At 37.9% G+C, this 17,986-nt stretch overlaps 1 protein-coding gene across 1 annotated transcript in view; it reads left to right on the forward strand.

Annotated features, from left to right (window-relative positions):
• LOC141938836 (kinesin-like protein KIF20B) overlaps positions 1 to 17,986 on the forward strand; it is a 24,553-nt gene continuing 6,567 nt past the window's right edge. Inside the window, exons 1-17 of the mRNA XM_074857850.1 lie at positions 1 to 71; positions 1,012 to 1,081; positions 2,540 to 2,696; positions 3,195 to 3,281; positions 3,408 to 3,515; positions 3,714 to 3,852; positions 6,075 to 6,259; positions 8,270 to 8,318; positions 8,968 to 9,162; positions 10,615 to 10,726; positions 11,174 to 11,245; positions 11,754 to 11,900; positions 13,707 to 13,869; positions 14,853 to 15,098; positions 15,854 to 15,993; positions 16,582 to 16,732; positions 17,657 to 17,924. Coding sequence (XP_074713951.1) covers positions 2,541 to 2,696; positions 3,195 to 3,281; positions 3,408 to 3,515; positions 3,714 to 3,852; positions 6,075 to 6,259; positions 8,270 to 8,318; positions 8,968 to 9,162; positions 10,615 to 10,726; positions 11,174 to 11,245; positions 11,754 to 11,900; positions 13,707 to 13,869; positions 14,853 to 15,098; positions 15,854 to 15,993; positions 16,582 to 16,732; positions 17,657 to 17,924 — 2,218 coding nt within the window. The 5' untranslated portion in view covers positions 1 to 71; positions 1,012 to 1,081; position 2,540. The remainder of the gene's footprint in view (positions 72 to 1,011; positions 1,082 to 2,539; positions 2,697 to 3,194; positions 3,282 to 3,407; positions 3,516 to 3,713; positions 3,853 to 6,074; positions 6,260 to 8,269; positions 8,319 to 8,967; positions 9,163 to 10,614; positions 10,727 to 11,173; positions 11,246 to 11,753; positions 11,901 to 13,706; positions 13,870 to 14,852; positions 15,099 to 15,853; positions 15,994 to 16,581; positions 16,733 to 17,656; positions 17,925 to 17,986) is intronic.

A 17,986-nucleotide genomic window follows, 5' to 3' on the forward strand; every position in this document is an offset into this window, starting at 1 on the left:
AGCAGAGCCGAGCGGCTCTCGCCTGGCGGAGGTCGGTGGCTGGGCTCGCTCAGCCTGCCGTGCGCTCTCCGGTAAGGGGTTGTGGGGCTGTCGGACTGCCGGCCGCTCGCTAGAGGAGGGAAGGAGGCGGCGGTTTCGACCTCGGGGTCGCGGAGCTGGGAAGCGGTGCTGGGGGGTCTGCGTGGCGGGCGGTGCTGAGGGGTCTGCGTGGCAGGCGGTGCTGAGGCCTCTTCCCCTCGCTTCTCCCCTGGCACTACGGTGGGTGAAAACTTGTGGAGCGGGGGATGTGTGTGTGAAAACTTTTAGGTACTGCTGAGGGGCGTGCAAGTCACAGGTAGCGTCCAGGGCTATGACCAGGCCATGCGACAGTGTCCCGTAAGAACGGGACAACACTGCGAAGCCTTGCAGTGAGAGATTGGTAATTGCGGAGGAAAACTTTTCTTTTAAATTTTTTAAAGTGTAAGTACTGATGCGTTATGTTTCTTTATAAGCTGCCAGCTGTGAGGTTTGGAGCCTTTTCAACCCTTGTGCTGTCTGACAGTGCTACAGGTTGTGTGTGTACCGTGACCAGGTTTTGCTTTGTGTGCCATTCTGGATACCCTTCTCTTAAGGTGTCTGCAGCTCTAAACTCTGTTGTCACGATAAGCAGAATTACAATAACGTATCCCAGTATACAAGTACATTTTAGAGGCTACAGCCGGGCAGTATACCTGTTTACCCCAGAACATCTAAGGTAATTACAGTGCTGTATGACACAATGTGCAGACAGATGGACAGTTTGCATCTTGTGTTTTACATGCTATTAGTGGTTCAACCTGACTTATCTGAATGCTGGGCTCATATGAATGCTTTGAATTCCAGCTTTACATACATAGCTTAATGTTTGTATTTTGCCCCTTAGGTAAAAAAGCACAGAGTGAGAGCATAATCTCGACAAATCACACTTTAAAATAAGCTTATATTTAAAACAACTAAACTGTCAGTTACCTAACAACTATGTTTCCTGTCAAGGTCTGGTAAGAGTTTTGCCCTGTGACTTTGTGTAGCTGATGAGGAAGACTTCTAGATCGTGACAGCACAGGTATGTTTCTTTCCAGTAGTAGCTTATTCCCAACTTGGTGTTTGTTCAAGCTTTGTCAGTATTTCAGGCCAAGTTTTTCCTGGTTTTCATATAGTTGTCTGACAAAATAAGAACTGTAGATTAAACTAAACATTGCTGCTTAGTTTATGTATAGCTTTACCTCATTTGCCTCTTGGTGAAGTTTGTCTGGCTTCATGAAGCCTTGTATCTGCCTTTTACAAGCTAGATAGTCAGGCTGAACTGTTAAATGTTTTGACACCAAAGTGCTGGCATATTTCAGGTTTTTTGCTGGGCGGAACAAAAATATTACGACTGCTTAATAGGCAACACCTTTTCGAACCAGCCCTGGTCTGTCCACTGTTTTAATGAATGCTGTGTGTTCTCCATTAGTATTTAGAGACAAAATATATATACGTGGCTGTAGCATAGACATGGGAATGTAGTATTAGACCATTGACTCATCATGTCCAAAGCTTCAAAACTGTAGGAGACCATGTGGTAGATGTCTAATTGCTGGAATGCTTGCTGCCATAGTCTATGAGCCCAGTGAGTTGCTGTCATAGTCTGTGAGCCCAATGAGTTAAACTTAATTTATAACAAAAGCTGCCAAGCCACGTCTGTAACATCACAGGAAAAAGCAACTGGAGAGTGAAGGGCAGACAAAATACGCCAATATTTTGAAATAAAATGCACTTTTTAAAGATTATTTTGAAATCTACCTGTCTACTATCAACGCTGAATCAATTTACTTTCATTTTCTATAGCAAATTTTCACTGCCCAGATTCTGAGATGCACAAAAATCATTAAATTTTGGATTAATAGATGAATTGCTGATCTATAAAATGACTGAAAAAGTTACTAAAAAGCAATTCTGTAACTTGCCCTCTGGCATGAGGTCTAATTTTCTAGTGTCCCCTTAATAGCTAAAACTATATGCTAGTCTTCAGAATTTTTCTGAACTCTGTCATGCATTAAGCTACATTGTGTTATATTTATAATACCAATTATTTATCAGGTCCTGCAGAGATAACCATGAAGTCTGGGTTACTCTTGCAATGAACTTTTATTCTAAATGGACACAATAATGGGATGATGGAGAAACGGATGTGGAACAATATGATTGTTTGGTGTTTTTATTTTTTAATTCTATCTTCCTTGTCAAACATGGGTTTTAGCAAGGTTGTGGTATATGTGTAAGGCTTTTTCCCTCGTAAACAGTTGCTTTGCATTGAAAGAAGAATGGCTGGTCTTGTTTCATCGTGATGTGAACTCCATTGCAGACCCTCTCCCCAGCTATCAGAAACTTGCTGTGTAAATTTTGAATAGGATAAAGAAAGCTTTCTCCTTAAAGAAACTGCAGCTATCAGTTTCAAATTGGCTTGTCTTATATAAGAGACTTCAGAAGCTCTATGTTATGTGATCAGAAAACAAAAGAAGGATTTTATTTTATCTCGCAGGATGGAACCAAATTTGGATAAAGAGGAATTTTTCAGACCATCCTATATTGCTAGTGCTGAGCCACTTCAAAGAACAGGGCCAGTAAGTGTGGAAGACCTTAAAACAGATCTCTCTGGTGATTTTTCTTTGGTTTCTTCAGACTCGGACACAAGCCAGGTAAGAAAGCTTTAACGTTTGCATTGTTTGGATATTTTTTAATAAGCTTAGTCTTTTCATCAATACGAATAATCAGAATTTTACAGAGAAGATGAAAAGCATCTTTAGTATGTTTTTAATTTGGAGGAGATAGATAGGATTAGACTAAGTTGTGTGGCACTGCATTGATACCTTATTGGGCGCATCAGTCTTGGAGCAGCTTAATCATAGAATGTTTTTGTGGGTTTCATTCTTGATTTCTCATTGCCTTAGTGTCGTGTGTGTGTGTATATATATATATATATGCTGCAAGATTATGAACTCTTAAGTTATCACAGCGAACTTCTGCAGAGACCTAAGCACTTGTGAAAACTGATGTAGTGAATTACTTTTGCTTCTCTTGTCATCAAATAAGTCTGTTCAAAGTAGCCTGGTGAAAATAAAACTGCCTTAAGATGCTAGCTATCCAACAAAGAAGCTAGTCAAATTTCTAACTTCCTTATTTTTTTTTTATTTAAGAGGAACGTTTTGGAGCCTAAGGGACACATACAAGTTTGCCTGCGTATTAGGCCATTTACATCGTTGGAGAGAGAAAATGAATTGCAGGTGTGACATTTATATAACTTGAAAATACCTTAAATGTATGCTTGGGGTTTTTGGTTTGTTTTTTCCTCTAAGCTGAGCTTTTCATACACTTTTCATGCCTGCATTGTTTCTGGTTCCTTTTAATAGAGCTGTGTTTCGATTGAAGATTCAACAAGTGTCATACTGAAGCCACCCCAATATTCTTTGAGTCGACTGAGTGAAAAAACTGTTGGACAGAAGTTCACTTTTTCACAAGTAAATGAATTGTCTTTAAAAATTTTTAATCTTTTCCTGGAAAAATTTGTTTAACTTTATATTATTAAATAGCAATCCAACTAGATTTTTAAACTGTCAATAGTCTTTAAGATTATAAACATACAGAATTTAAAGGATTCTTTAAAAGTCTCTAATGATTGCTGAAACAAAATAAAGATGTTTCTTGGTAATGCTCAGGTGTTTGCCCCTGAAACAACTCAAGAAGAATTTTTTGAAGGCACCATGAAGCAACCAGTGCAAGACTTCTTAGATGGATATAATCGTCTTATTTTTACATATGGCGTTACAAATGCTGGGAAAACCTACACATTCCAAGGTATAAGTAGAAATGTGTTCTTGAATGAAATTCCTTTTTTTTTTTTTTTTTTTTGAGAGGATTACTTCTAGCAGAAATATTATAACTCTTTCCTTTATTTAAGCTGTAGGCCCTGTACATTGGCTTCTCTTGAATAATAATAATAATAAATAGCCTTTGAAAGTCTCCTTCCATAACCAATATCACTAAACTGCCAACTGACAGTCACTGCCAGAGTTTACGTAAACATACAGTGGTATTGCTTTGTAAGGCTGTAATAATTTCAACCAGGTGTATGTGACTTCTTTTTTCCTCCAAGTATCTAGAGGGTGGAGGGGGGAGTTAAGAAAATATGTGTTCTGTATATCAGAATGTGAAAAGTGTGTAAGTCCAGACTCATATTTTCTTAATCATTATTATAAAGGTCATATGCATCTTATATGCATTGTCTCCAAATAAGGAATAGTATTTGAGTCCGTTTCAATTATTACAGGCAGAGCATAAATGTTTTGAAACATATTTGAGTACTTCCAAGTATTTCTGTCTTGTCTCGAGTTTCTGAGTTTATCAATAATATCCTAGGAGACCTTGTCTCCTGATGTACTGTTTCTGTACTGTTAAAGCTCAATATCCTTTCTGGTTGGAAGATGTCATTCTTTAATTATTTTCCAAAACATTTTAACAAATAAGGTGGCGTGATTTAGATGGAAACAATTTCTCCTATAATAAAATGGCAGTTCTAGATTCTATAATGCTTATTTTATACACAGAAGTAGTAGAAGGACAATATGTCTTATGCCATATGAAATTGATCTTTATTGAAGTGACATTGTCTTCTAAGTGATCTTCTGTTAGGTAGATTATAACTAAAGACTACTGCCAGTATTTTCAGTTATCATTAATCTGGGGCAATGATGGCATGCTCTGTCCTAATAAATAATAGGTAAATAACAACCCCCCAAAATTCCTAAAGTGTACAGTCCCGCATGCTTAGCTAGTTTGGGCTATATTGTGTGGGTTTTCAAGACTTTTTGATTCATGTCTTTTCAGACTCTGCAGACTTTTTCATGCTATTATATTTTTCTAGGACTTAACTATCAACTTGTGATAAGAACTGTCAGGGCAGAATGTTGCCTACGGGGTGCCATGATTTCCTCTTCTGTTATTCCCAGTATTGTCAATATAGCCTTTCCTTTCTGGCAGTACATGGCAGTCTGTATTCAGTCAATGGCAAGGGACTTAAGTGAAAGATGCAACAGTTTTTTAGGACTGTTTGTTGTTTGCCAGTGACTGCTACTTTGTTCATGTGAGGTTGAATTACAAGTGGCATTACGAGAAACAAAAAATTACGAGTAGATGAGGAGAAACAAATGTAATCCAACAGTACTTTAGTATGTTATTTGGTTCCTAGCTTGGTGTTTGAGTGCCAGCTAGATTTTACATAGGTTCTGACTTGGGCAACACAGCTAGTGCTGTAACTGGTGAAAGCCCATCTGTCTCAGGAGCGGTAGGAGTTATCAGAGGCTGGAAGATAATGCTGTCAGTCTGAGACAGGATAGTTGTTTCTCTTCCATTCTCCCCTCTTTCCTCTCCTCTCTGGTTTAGAAATCAAAGTTAAGTGAACCCTTTTTAAACTTGCATCTGGATTCAGAAAGATCAAGTGTTCACTGAGGCTTTTATCTGACTCCTTTTTGCCTTTCATGTGCAAAAGTAGGATGCTTTGGTAGGAAAGGGTCTGGGACAGGGAAAGGAGTGAGTCTTCACAAGGCTTCTAGAACTTTTTTGGTAGGGTCTGTGGAATTAGTACAGGACTGCAGCTGAGAGAGGAGTCATCAGTTGTATTTGCAGATTACTTCCTTGAGAGAGAGAGTGAAGGCAGCCTATGAAATGCAATTGAAAAACTGCAAATCTCTATTGAATGTGCGTTGGTTGTGGTTGGTTTGTTTTTTGTTTTTTTTCCTTAAGGCTAAGTTTATGCAGAACACCCCATCAGTTTTTATGTTCTGCCCCTTACTGTCTAAGGGGTAGAGCATGAGCTGTTGCTGAAAGCCAAATACCTTTCAGAACACTAATGACATTGCTATTACCTTGAGAATAAAAAACCCACTGCTTCGTGCTGTAAGTGGCCTCCAAATCCATCATGTATGCCTTGAGATTAGAGTTGCTTATCTTTCTGTCTTTGTTTATTTGTATATCTTGTTCACAGTAATAATTAGGGTCTTTCTTTGGTATGTTGCTTTCAGGGACAGAAGATGACATCGGTATTCTGCCAAGGACTATGGATATGTTGTTTAAAAGTATTCAAGGGAGGCTATACACAGCAATGGATTTCAAACCCCATCGGTGCAGAGATTATATAAGGCTGACTAGAGACCAAGTGAAAGAAGAAACTGCTATTAAAAATTCAATACTTCGCCTAACAAAAGAGGTAGAGGAGCACTTCTTTCTGTACTGACGAGTACATGCATCTTTAGATAGCTCAATGTTACCATGTTCATTTTTCAATGGGAAGCAACTCTCTGTATTTAAGTATGGAAGTGTCTTTGCTGTCAGGTAGCTCTTCAGATGAGCAGCAAAGTGAGCAATATTGCTGATGAACCCTGTTCTGTGAATTTCTGCCTTGTGGCTGAATACTTTATAGAATGTAAACACTAAGGTTTTTTTCTATAGTTTGAGCATCTGATAATTTATCCTCTGGGGTTACTGGTGCTTAATAAGGATGGAATGCAAATAGTCTCGCCATCTGCGGGGATGCTAGTAGGTCTGCTCCTTTAAACAATTTACTCTCTTCCAGGATACTTGAAAGAAATGAATGATTTTGAGGTTGTTCCCCTCTTCCAGTCTATGCCAATAACCTCAAAGGAAGCAAAGGGTTTTTTGGAACAGCAGAGCTATAAAGCTGTTGGATTTCTAAAGATTTGAATTCAAACAGGTTTCTGCTGGACTTTATTCTTAAACAGTTCACTATTGAGTAGTCCAGAAATACACTTCAGTTTCATGAATTGCTTGGAACTCTAAAGCTGTTTAGTCCAATTACAGTTGTGGGGATTTGTATTTTGTATAAGCATATCTTTTTCCTGGTGTCTTTAACTCTGAAATGAATGCAATAATGTAAGAAAACTGAGCATATGCTAGGAATTGGAACTAGAAATGGATTGCAGTGCATTTTTTATTTTTAGTGAAAAGAATTATCTGCCTAGTGGTATGCTGGGTTATAATACAGTGGTGTGGCTGTTGTGGGATGGAATCTATCTGTTACCTTGATTTTTATCCGAGTTACTTAACTAGAATTCTCCAGTGTGGAAGGCAGGTGGCAGCAGAGTTCTTCAAGACTTCACTTCAAAAGCACAGGCGTATGTTCTATCTAGCTCTAGCAGTCTTTAAGGGCTTCAGAAAAAACGATCATGTATGTGTCCCCTGTAGTTTTGCCACTAAATCTCTAAGCTGAAGTATTGTTCTTATAACAACAGTTTTCAAAGTTTGCACCTACTTCAACAGAGAGAGGTTTGGGTGGGTGTTTTATATGCGTAAAGCTTAAACCTGAAAGTTTTGATTACACACGTATTTAACTATTTCAGGAATTGCTTTATGGAATCCCAGCTTTATATGACATATGCTCTTGACAAAACATTAAAAAAACCCAACCCAAATCACACCTGTTTTTTAATCCATGTTTCTTCTCTTAAGCATACTGGTTTTGGTAGACGAGTTGCACTTCTTTGCAGTTCTGTGCCTAAAAAAACCAAACAACCAAAACTAAGAGTGGGAATGGAGTGTGTGTGTATTAACCTCTATCTGTAGGGATTTGTTTTACTTTGGGTTTTTTTTGTTTTTTTTTTTTAAGAATTCAGCAGAAGGAAGTTTTCCTTCTCTTTCTAAAACCTGGGCTTTATTTCAACTGTGATACAGCCTGTATCATGTAGTAGTAAGTTGTTCACTTAATTTCTTAAGTGAACAAGTGTTCTACATTTACCTCTATTTCTGAGAGTTGACCTAGGAAGCTGTAAGATACGGAATCCTGAATTAGCAAAATACCAATACTAAAAAATTTCCAGACTCTCTAGATTCACCAGGTTAAGAATAATGTGTAAACTACAACTGGAGTTCCGCAAATCATCCTGTTAAATCACCCTGTTTCTCTGTGGGGTCCCACCCCTCTATTTTTCTGTGGCTAGTTTTCCTCTGGCTCAGGGAGCTGAAGTGCTCTGTACTGTGATAGGGCCTGATGTAAGGGAAGTGTCAGGGATGAGTATTAAGGTAAGAACAATCCTTTCAATAGGAGTGAACAGGTGCATTGAACTAGACATGATGCCTAGTCAGGATCTTTGTATTGGCATATTGCAACTACACTGTATTACTGTCTAGTAGGAGCTGTTACAAAAGGAACTGGTGATCTACTGTCAACGATGTATCTTAAAGCCTCTGTTCTCTTTTGTAGGTAGACCATCAAGATAGCACTAACAGCAAAGCACCAGTTGGTTGTAAGGGTATGTTTTATATTAAAGAATTGCAATTAAAGCAGGCAAAGAAGCTTTCTTAAAGTCAACAACTGACTTCTGGCCTATGTTAATAATAAAATGACTGCTTGGCATTTTTATATGCCTGTGAATTGGATAGTGATCAATTTATCTGGCCAGAAAACACAAGGATAAAATGGTTAGAAGTTTACCTGAACAGACATTAAATGAGATGAAACTATGGCAAGGAAAAATAGTACTACTTATGCTATGGTTTCTAGTGGTATCCTGACCCTGTATGTAATTAGATAAACCTAATTCTAGCATTTAAAAACTACCTAAATACTAGGTTTGCTTTAAAATGTTAGAATGATATGTACTTGTCAGTTTGATTCTTTTAAAGACGTTGAAGAGACTTGAATAATTCTAACAAAGCTGCATGTTTTTGATAGAATTTGCAAGTGGGAAAGGAAGTGGTAGATGAGGTGTCTGGCAGATATGTAGGGTAAGCATGTGACTTCCAGATATTTAAGAAAGGGGAGAAAAGTTTCAAGGGATTTTTGTCTGGGGTAAGTGCTTTTTAGAAGGCTGCTGTAATATCAGTCTTCACTTATTAATTTTTTGAATAAAGTTTATTTTACAAGGTCTATACTGACTTGTAATATTTTGTACTTGACAGATTTGGAAGAACTCTTAAAAGGCTCAGAACAATCTAGCACAACTGCGAAAAATCACGTGAAATTTTCTCTTTGGGTTTCATTTTGTGAGATTTACAATGAATGTTTTTATGATCTACTGATTCCTATGTCAAATGACAAGAAAAGAAAAACACTACGCCTTGCTCAAGACATCAAGGGATGTTCTTATGTAAAAGGTGATTAGAATACATTGCAAATTGCCAAACGTGTAATTTGAGAAGTCAGTCTTCCTGTAATAATATTTATTTCTAGATTAGAAAACTCCTAACTGTATTCACTGTGGCACCAGAAATGTCTGCCTTGGGTATGAAAGGCAACAATCTACATACACAGAAGTATCTGTACCTTTAATAGTGTTTTCTCTCTGTTGTTAACTGTAACTCTTAAAAGCCTGCGTGCACTCCACTGACTTGATATTTCTCTGAAATGGGAGAAATATTGAGAACAATTGACAAATTTTTTAGTGTTTTGGTTTTTTCCATTTTCTTAAAAAAGACTCCAAATTCTTACCTATAGTTATAATTGGCTCAACAGTTCTATTTTGTTAGTATTTTCAGAGAATATGTGAGAAAGTTCAGTCTGACTGCAAATTACATTTTACAGTACTCTAATGAAGCCTGTGATGTGATTTGTTGTGGGTTGGGGGAGGCGGGGGGTTAGCAGAACTCTAACAGTTCAGTGTTTGTTTCTGGCCATGGAAATAACAGGTTTCAAATCCTATTTGATTTATAGGTTCTTTGGAAAATCAAGACACCAATTCTAGATTAAAGGCTTTTTTGGAGGTGTTTGGCCTGCTCCTTTTATCTTTTATATGCCAAATTATAATTCAAAAAGCTGAATCAGATGATAAACCCAACTCCTTCATTTCTTCAAAGACTAGAAGAGGTGTGAAGTAGGAAATAGTCTGCTTTGAGCTATGCTTCAGCATAATCTCTTTTTATAACATTTGGAGGTATAAGGCTGTTCCTGATGTTCTTGAGGAAAACCAGCTGATGATTTTCTTATTTTTCTTCCTCACAGCTGGTATTTTTGCTAGTACAATTTTGGTGACCTCTAGTTTAACAGAGGCCATAATGTTCATATTCTAAGTTCCATTAGTAGGGTTGTAGGTATTTACTCTAGCCCATACCAAGGTGATATACAGTCATCATATTGCAGACAAAATTCTTCACTGATTTTCTTTTTTTTTTTTTTTTTTTTTTTAACTTGATGGCCCTGAAAGATGTCTAGGTGATTTTCCCCCCGCACCCTCAAAATCGTAGGCTAAACCAGAGAAGCTGTCCAGGTAGAATTCTGCCTTGATGAGTATGAACATAGGGCGTTCATGCTCATATTAGACCCTGTGCTTTGGCTTTTCAGAGTGGAGGCTAAGGTTGCTCACTTAATTTGGATGGAGCATATTTCTGTGTGCTAATAGGATGAAATGATGAGAGATATGTGCCCTTCCTTTCCCATGGAAGGAAGAATCTTGATTTTGTCGTCACATAATTTCTGTCTGAAGCATGCTTAGTAAAATGTTTTTGTCTCAAATAAACGTATTATTCTTGGTGTGCATACGTTATCCCCTAATCCCTTCTTTCTTTTTGATAATGATATTTACAAGATTACTGTGTTTGTTCTTCCTAAAGGTCTGCAGTGGGTTCAGATTTCTGATTCTAAAGAAGCTTTTAGACTTCTAAAACTGGGGTTGAAACACCAGAGTATCGCAAGCACGAAGCTAAATACTTTCTCCAGCAGAAGGTGAGAAACTTTTTGAATAGCACTGGGCATAGGATGGTGTCTGGGAGGAAGGGGGAACTAAAATATGGATTGTGGCTTTTAGGAGGGGAAGAGGCTTTAACAGGGTCTAGATATCTAGGTTTGGCATCCTTTAGCACTGTGTGACCCAATGTTTTTAGTCAAAAGGATTCAATCTGTCAGTAAGATGAACCTGTACAAAAGCTAACAGATTTATCAAATACTGTCCTTCAAGCAAAAGCACTTAGCTTTATTCCATCTAAATGTCTGAGGAAAAAGCAAAATAAAGGCTACACCAGCATCTCTTTAAAAGTTTGTATCTGATAGAGTATATGCTGAGACAAGTTGACAGATTCAACAGTGTTTTGAACAGATGTTGTGGAGGCTAAAAATATTTTGAAGGTATTAGTCTACTTTATCTTCTCTGCTGATTTAAACTTTTCCTTTTAGTCACAGCATATTCACAGTTAAGATACTAAAAATTGAAGATTCAGGAGCCCCACAAGTCACCCGAGTCAATGAGTAAGTTCAGAGCAGAGACCCTCTCTTCTTTTGTGATGAAGTTGTCAGTTATCTTCTGTATTGGTGTACTGGTACTGACTATATACCCAGTGCTTCCTGGTAGAAGCTCATGCACTTTCTACCCACTTCCCACTCCTTTTCCCCACTTTCTACAATCATGCAGTACTTGGCCCTCTATCTCCAGCCATCAGGTTGCAGTGTTGTTCTATATCTTGTCCCCTCTGTTCAGCACAAGTTTCTGTTAGCCTGCTATATACCTGAACTCGTCTAAGTCCTCAAAAGGAAGAGGATGGCGGGGGGGGGAGGGGAAATAAGAAGTGTGTTGGGAAAAGATTTGTCAGGAAGTAATGTAAAATTTGATTGGGAAAGCAACACTGAAAAGAATGGAAGTGTTTGTGCAGATGAAGATCAAGAAATTCTTCCTCTAAAAACAGTGATCATTTTAAAAAGTGAATAATTTGTGCATGTTCTAAGGTAAATAAAGGGAGTTTTCCTTATCTGTTTTCAGATTGTCACTGTGTGATCTTGCTGGTTCAGAAAGATATGCCAAGACCCACAATGAAGGTCATAGATTGAAAGAGAGTGGAAATATAAACACCTCTCTTCTGATTCTAGGCAAGTGTATTAACGCACTCAAGAATTCTCAACAGTCAAAGTAAGTCCTTGTACGAATTGCAAACTGGTTGTGGCTTTTAGGTATTACCTACAATGTTTAAAATATGCAATGCTAATACTAAGTTTTTGGTGGAAATGATGTATAGACTTGTTGATCTACCAAAGTTATCTTAAACTTGCCTTGTTCTGCTCTTTAAATCATCAATTCTAATCTCCTTTAAGCATGCTATTGTATATTTTAGCAATTTAACTTTACTCCTCTGAGCTTGGTTTATCAAAAAATCAAACTTTGGAATAAGTTTAAACCCCCCTTTTCACCAGTGTCATAGTAAGTGTCAAATTTTTAGCCTTTTATTACTCCTTACGAACTAACTCAACTGTCTAATACTTCTAGTGTAACATTTTTTCATCAGCAGAACATTGCTGTGCTATCATAACTGTGCACCATTTGACAAAATTTGTCTGTTTTTTAATAAATACTGACATAACTTTTAACACTCTCCTCCTGATCCAGCTAACCATATGCAGACAAAAGAAAGCCTTCCTGCTATTTATGCCCTACCTTGGGGATCTAAATAAGAGTGAAATAATACAAGAAGCTAGTTGTCTAAAAAACAGTACAATATATAGTCACAGCTGGATATAACTGTCCAGGAACTGCTTTCTCCACATGTTCTCATTTGCAGCTCTATTTCTGTCCCAGAAGTTAAATGAACCCAGTCTGCTGATGGATGTGCTTTGCCAAATTCACTTACCCCGTAGCACTCTTCCTGACAGCCTGTTCAAAGTCTGTAACACCTTAAGATGAAGAAGCTTTGCTAGCGTGTGTTCCTGATTATGTTCTGTGAATTTACAGTCTGTCTTATTGTTCTGTTCTTTCCAGATAGGAAGGATGCATTAAAACTAGCGGCTGCTTAGAGGGCTGTTAATGTATTCAGAATGACTTCTTCTGATCCCAATAACTTGGAATTTTAAGAGATCATGCTTCAGAGCATTTCTTCTATATTGTTAAAGTGTTAATACATGCCCTTTGCAAGTTGAATAGGAAATAGAAACTTTCTTAAAATTATTTTGGACTACCAGTCCTGCAGCAAAGCTACTTATGAGCTGTCTATGTACTCTGGTAGGAGTGTCGCTGCCTTCCTGAGTTCTGTAGCACTGTCCATGTAACTGAATAGCTGTTATGTGTCCAAAATGCAGGCAACCTATTTGGTGGCAAGTGTGCGTTCAGTCATGTTTTAGGAATTCTCATAAAATTTCCTATAAGCATCAAAAACTACATCCCCAGCTGTTAAATTCAAGGGCACAAATTGTGATTTTTTTTTTTTTTTTTTTTTTAGGAAGTGCCAAACTGCTGGGAGATTAGGAAGAAAGTTCTGAAAAGTATCTCCATGTGTTTGGTGTATGCTCATTTTCTTGCCTAGGCACTTGCTCTTGTCCATTCTCAGAGGCCGGATACCGAGTGAGAGAGATCTCTGATGATGTTGGATACTGCATGCCTAGAACTAGATATGTTCTCTTCATTAATGTGGAAGGGAAGAGAGAGGTTGGGGTATAGTTTGGTGTAGCATGAGGCTGTGTGACCTGCCCACGGCTAAACGTTGAACACTTTCAGTTTAAGTGCTCCCATTGGTTATATTGCTATAGCCTATCTAAGATAATGGCTAAAGCCACAGTCACAACAGCCACATGGTCTCTCTACAAACAGCTGCATCTAGTCCAAAACAATTTTAATTTATTTAATGACTACTACTTTAATAAATATTTTTAAGTCTTCATGCTGGGTAGCTTTTACACTGACTGGAAATTATTAAACATCTGGTCATCTGTTCTTTTGTCTTTAAAGGTCGCAGCAGCACATACCCTTTCGGGAAAGTAAACTAACTCATTTCCTTCAAGGATTCTTCAGTGGAAAGGGGAGTGTATACATGATAGTAAACATAAGCCAATGTGCTTCAACGTACGATGAAACACTCCATGTGTTAAAGTTCTCGGCCATTGCACAAAAAGTAAGTGTGTTGCAGTTTATCTTGATCAGTACTTCTGATTTGCCTTTAAAGAGCAGGTTCCCTCTCTCCTAAGAATATGAATTTAGTGACTGGGTTTTTCTGTCTCATGTTGCAATCGTATTTTCTGATTGCTCCTAGTCAGGCTTTATTTCCTTGTAAAGCTTTTAAAAAGGCTTTGTTGGGACATATATTTCCTATTAAAAATCCGTAATTCCCATAAAATATCCAGCCTGACAAGACACTTGCTATATTTGGAAGAAATTCCATGAGATCTGGGTGAATTTTTCTTCTGTAGTCATAGCATGCTCTCACCTAGTAGCAAGTCTAGCTGCCCCATATACTACTGCTATCTTAATGTGGAATATTGCTCACCTGAGGTATGTAGGTTGAGCACCAAAGAGAATTTGAAAGGTTGTCTTTATGTCCTCAGGAGCTTCAGTGGGAAGGTGGAGGTTAAGCAGAATGAGTAGGAGTAAGTGCAGGGATAGAACCCTGGTGGAGTTGGAAGACAAAAGTATTGGGGATCAGTGCTGCAGCCTTAATGGAAACCATGGAAAACTTCTGTTGACAGTTAAATATGTTCAAAGGACAAGAGATCCAGGCCATTAGAATGTGGGCTCATCTAAATGGGTTAAGTACAACACTAAAACAAACAGAATTTGTTGGATGGCATTTGTGTAATGCAACTAGAAACTCAAAGTATAGGAAATACAGAAATCTGAAGGTGCATGAGGTGGCAACCCTCTTGTACGTTGTCAAGCTAGTGAAACTTGGTGTTCCTGCAATCAAAAGAAGGGTTAGACTCTAAAGTGACTCCTTTATACTCTAGCTGGAAACCAGTTGAAGTAGTGACTCTGAACAGATGATAGACTGGGGGAGTACTGTGCTCAGGAGACCTATAGGGAAGTGCAGCGGGTATATCTTGGAAGTGCCAGTAGAGGATTAAAAAATACTGAAGACTTTATTCTTTGTTTTCTGGGTAGGTTTTAGCTATGGACACATCTGTTTTTGTCCAAGATCAGTCATTTGACCAGAAATCAACAACATCATCACTACTTAGTCACATTAAAATGCCAATTTCAAGGAAAAGAGTTACTGTCCTATGGGACAGGAGCTTAGAAGATGTGATTGAAGATGATAATGAGATGGAGGAACAGCATATGTCAGGAGAAGAAGCAGTGCAGAAACATGAAGATAATAAAGTTATTATGGGAAAAAAAGAGTACATGGTATGTGCCAGGGGTATGTTAAGAATTAGCGTAGCATGGAGTCTTGAAGCAAGGTATTATTCTGGTTTTCCCCCCTCTCACCTTTTTTTCTGATCACCCTTATTTTATCTAAATCCAGCATTAAGAACTAAAAGTGGGATTACTCATGATGTGATGATGCCTGTTGTGGGAAAACTCTATAATGTGTCTGAATATAGACCAAGCAGTAAGAATTGCAGATTTGGCTTTCTCTCCTTTTGGTAGCCTGTGGTCAATGCACAGCAAGTATTACCTGCTTTTAGCAATACAGAAGACTGTTTCTCTGTATTCTGTGTACAAGAAAATGCTGAAAACTGTTCCTTAAGGAACAGCAAATTTAGTCACTTCTAGGGAAGATGAGGAGGGAACTGAGGACTAGAAACTCTTTTGTGGAGGTTTCATTAATATTGTCCCAAAAATGAGCACCTGGAAAACAAGAGCCAAATCCTGTGGAGCTTAAGCCTGTTTAAGACAACTTCAAGAATTCTTGTAATAAAATGGATGTTCTTTACAAATGCCTGCTCTGTGCAAACTTATAAACTGCTGTGTTTAGTACCAAAGAGATCTTCTGATCTACTCATAAATCTTCCTGTTTATGAATAAGCTAATAAAAGAACTGGAAGAAATTTTGTCAGGTGGAAGGGTAAAGTGGTGTTGTAGTGTTTGAGGAATGAGAAAAATCTCACTTATGGGAAACCATGTCGTTATGAAAAACTTAATACTAATGGTAATTCTAGATGCTGCTGAATCTCATAGAAGAGTTGAAGAACAAACTTATTGCTGAAAAGAAGAATAAGTTACTGCTGGAACTAAAGATTCGTGAAGAGGTGATGCAGGAATTTGCCCAATATTTTGCTGAGCAGGAAATATATTTCAAGTAAGTTAGCTTTAAGTGGTTTTTAAAGTTAATGATTAAAAAAAATTAAATTCCATTCATTTATTTCTTAAATCTGTCTCTTGGCTATAAGAGACCACACTCTTCTGCTAGACTTACTGCCTCTGTTAATAGATCAGTTTCTGTTTGGACTATGAGTTCAGGAAAAATACTGTGTAGGAAAGGCTTTGATTTGGGGCACATAGGGGGGGTGTGTGTGTGTGTGTAATCTGTCAGCAGTGTTCCTGTAGAGCTCTCCCTAACAGAAGAGCTTTGATAGGATGTCTGTAGAAAGAGTGACACTTGCAAATTCTTTGGTTACTGCAGTCTTAGTGATACTTCAGATGGGTATTCTGGCTCAAGAAGCTTAGAAAAAATGCTTGTAGTCAAGTGTTAGCCATATCTGTGTATATATGTCTCCCCCTCATTCTTCAGGAGTGTGCGTACTCTGGTGTAGCAACACCATTTTGTGTATTGTTTTATTGTGCCAAAATAAAGAAAAAAACATCTTTGTTTATAGGCAGCTGTACTAATAACTTTGTAGCAGCTCATACTAGCTAGCTTTTATCTGACTTATTTTCCCTACTATAGTGAGTTCCTTTCTTATGAACGAGAACGGCTTCAAGAAGATTCTGACAGACGCCTGGAAATCTTCAAGGAACTTGTAAATGGTGATCTTGAAGACATGGATGAAGAAAATGAACTAAAGGATAAGCCTTGCAGTGAACAAGCTGGACCTCTGGTATTATGCCCCTGATAACATCCCTTTCACTAACTACCTGTTATGGTGATGGTACGTCTCAAGAATTAGAAGAATGGTTTCAAGGAATTGCATGCTGCCTAACTGTATCCTCAGCAAGATATATTTATCATGTTCAATAGGAGTAGTTGCTGTGCCTCGGATATGCATTTAGGAATCTGGGGTTTTCTGCATTTCTGCAACACAAAGTGAGAATTACTGTGTACAAAGAAACTGGGGGAAAAGCTGCAATTATGCTATAAACTGTTGCATTGAGTGCCTGTTTAAGGTATTTGAAGCTGACTTCTAAGACCCCATATATGGATGGTACTGGAGTGGTCCCAGAGACTTCTTTCCTCTTAAGGCTATTGTGGCTACAACTGAAGCAATGATAATTGTATATACACTTAAGTATAACTAAACTCTGAAGTTGAGGCTGGTTCTTGTGAGTTTCGAACCCTTTGTTTTTAAAAAAACAAGGAGGAAAGAAAGTCAGTGTTTTAAGTACAGCTTAATTTGATAAGTTACCACAAACTTATTTGACCTCACAAACTTTTACTGATATTTGAAAATTTCAGATGTATTCCTTCTAAAACTGTTTGCTTGCTGTGTTCATTCAGTGTTCTCATCGGGTAAAAATGCTAGCTTTTATATTAAATTTGGAGGGGATGCTTTTGTGGTGGTATAAAAGGGAATGTGATGGTGGGCCGTTAAATGCTTTAAAAATAAAGTAGCTGTTACTTGATGCTGGAGAATTCTGTGTGAAGGTAGAGAGAAACTGGCAATCAAATTGCCTGTGAACCTACAAGATGGCTTTGAAGTCAGAATTAACTGTACTTAGATGTTTGAGTACATAACGTTCTTTGAAATTTTCAGTAGAAATAATGGATATTGTGTAATTCTAAATGGATATAAATTATCTTTCAGGATGGAGAACATGGCATAAGGCCAGGCACCTACATTGATCTTGAGGATGTTATTGATTCTCTGCAGAATGATGTCGTTGATACCAAAAAGCAGGCGGAAGAAACATACAGATACATTGTGTCTCTGGAGGACCCACAGGAAGCTATAGGTTGGCTTGAAAAGCGACTGGGAAAAACTAGCACTGAACTAACTCAGACCAAAGAAAAGCTGACAGAGAAAACCAATGAACTAATCAAAATTGAAGAACAGCTGACACAGAAAACCAAAGGTGAGCTGGGTGTGTGTGTGATGTGAAAGAAAAAAGAAATGACACTGTAAAATAGAAATAAT

The sequence above is a fragment of the Strix uralensis genome, unplaced genomic scaffold (assembly GCF_047716275.1).
Source record: "Strix uralensis isolate ZFMK-TIS-50842 unplaced genomic scaffold, bStrUra1 scaffold_345, whole genome shotgun sequence".
Taxonomy (NCBI): Eukaryota; Metazoa; Chordata; class Aves; order Strigiformes; family Strigidae; genus Strix; species Strix uralensis.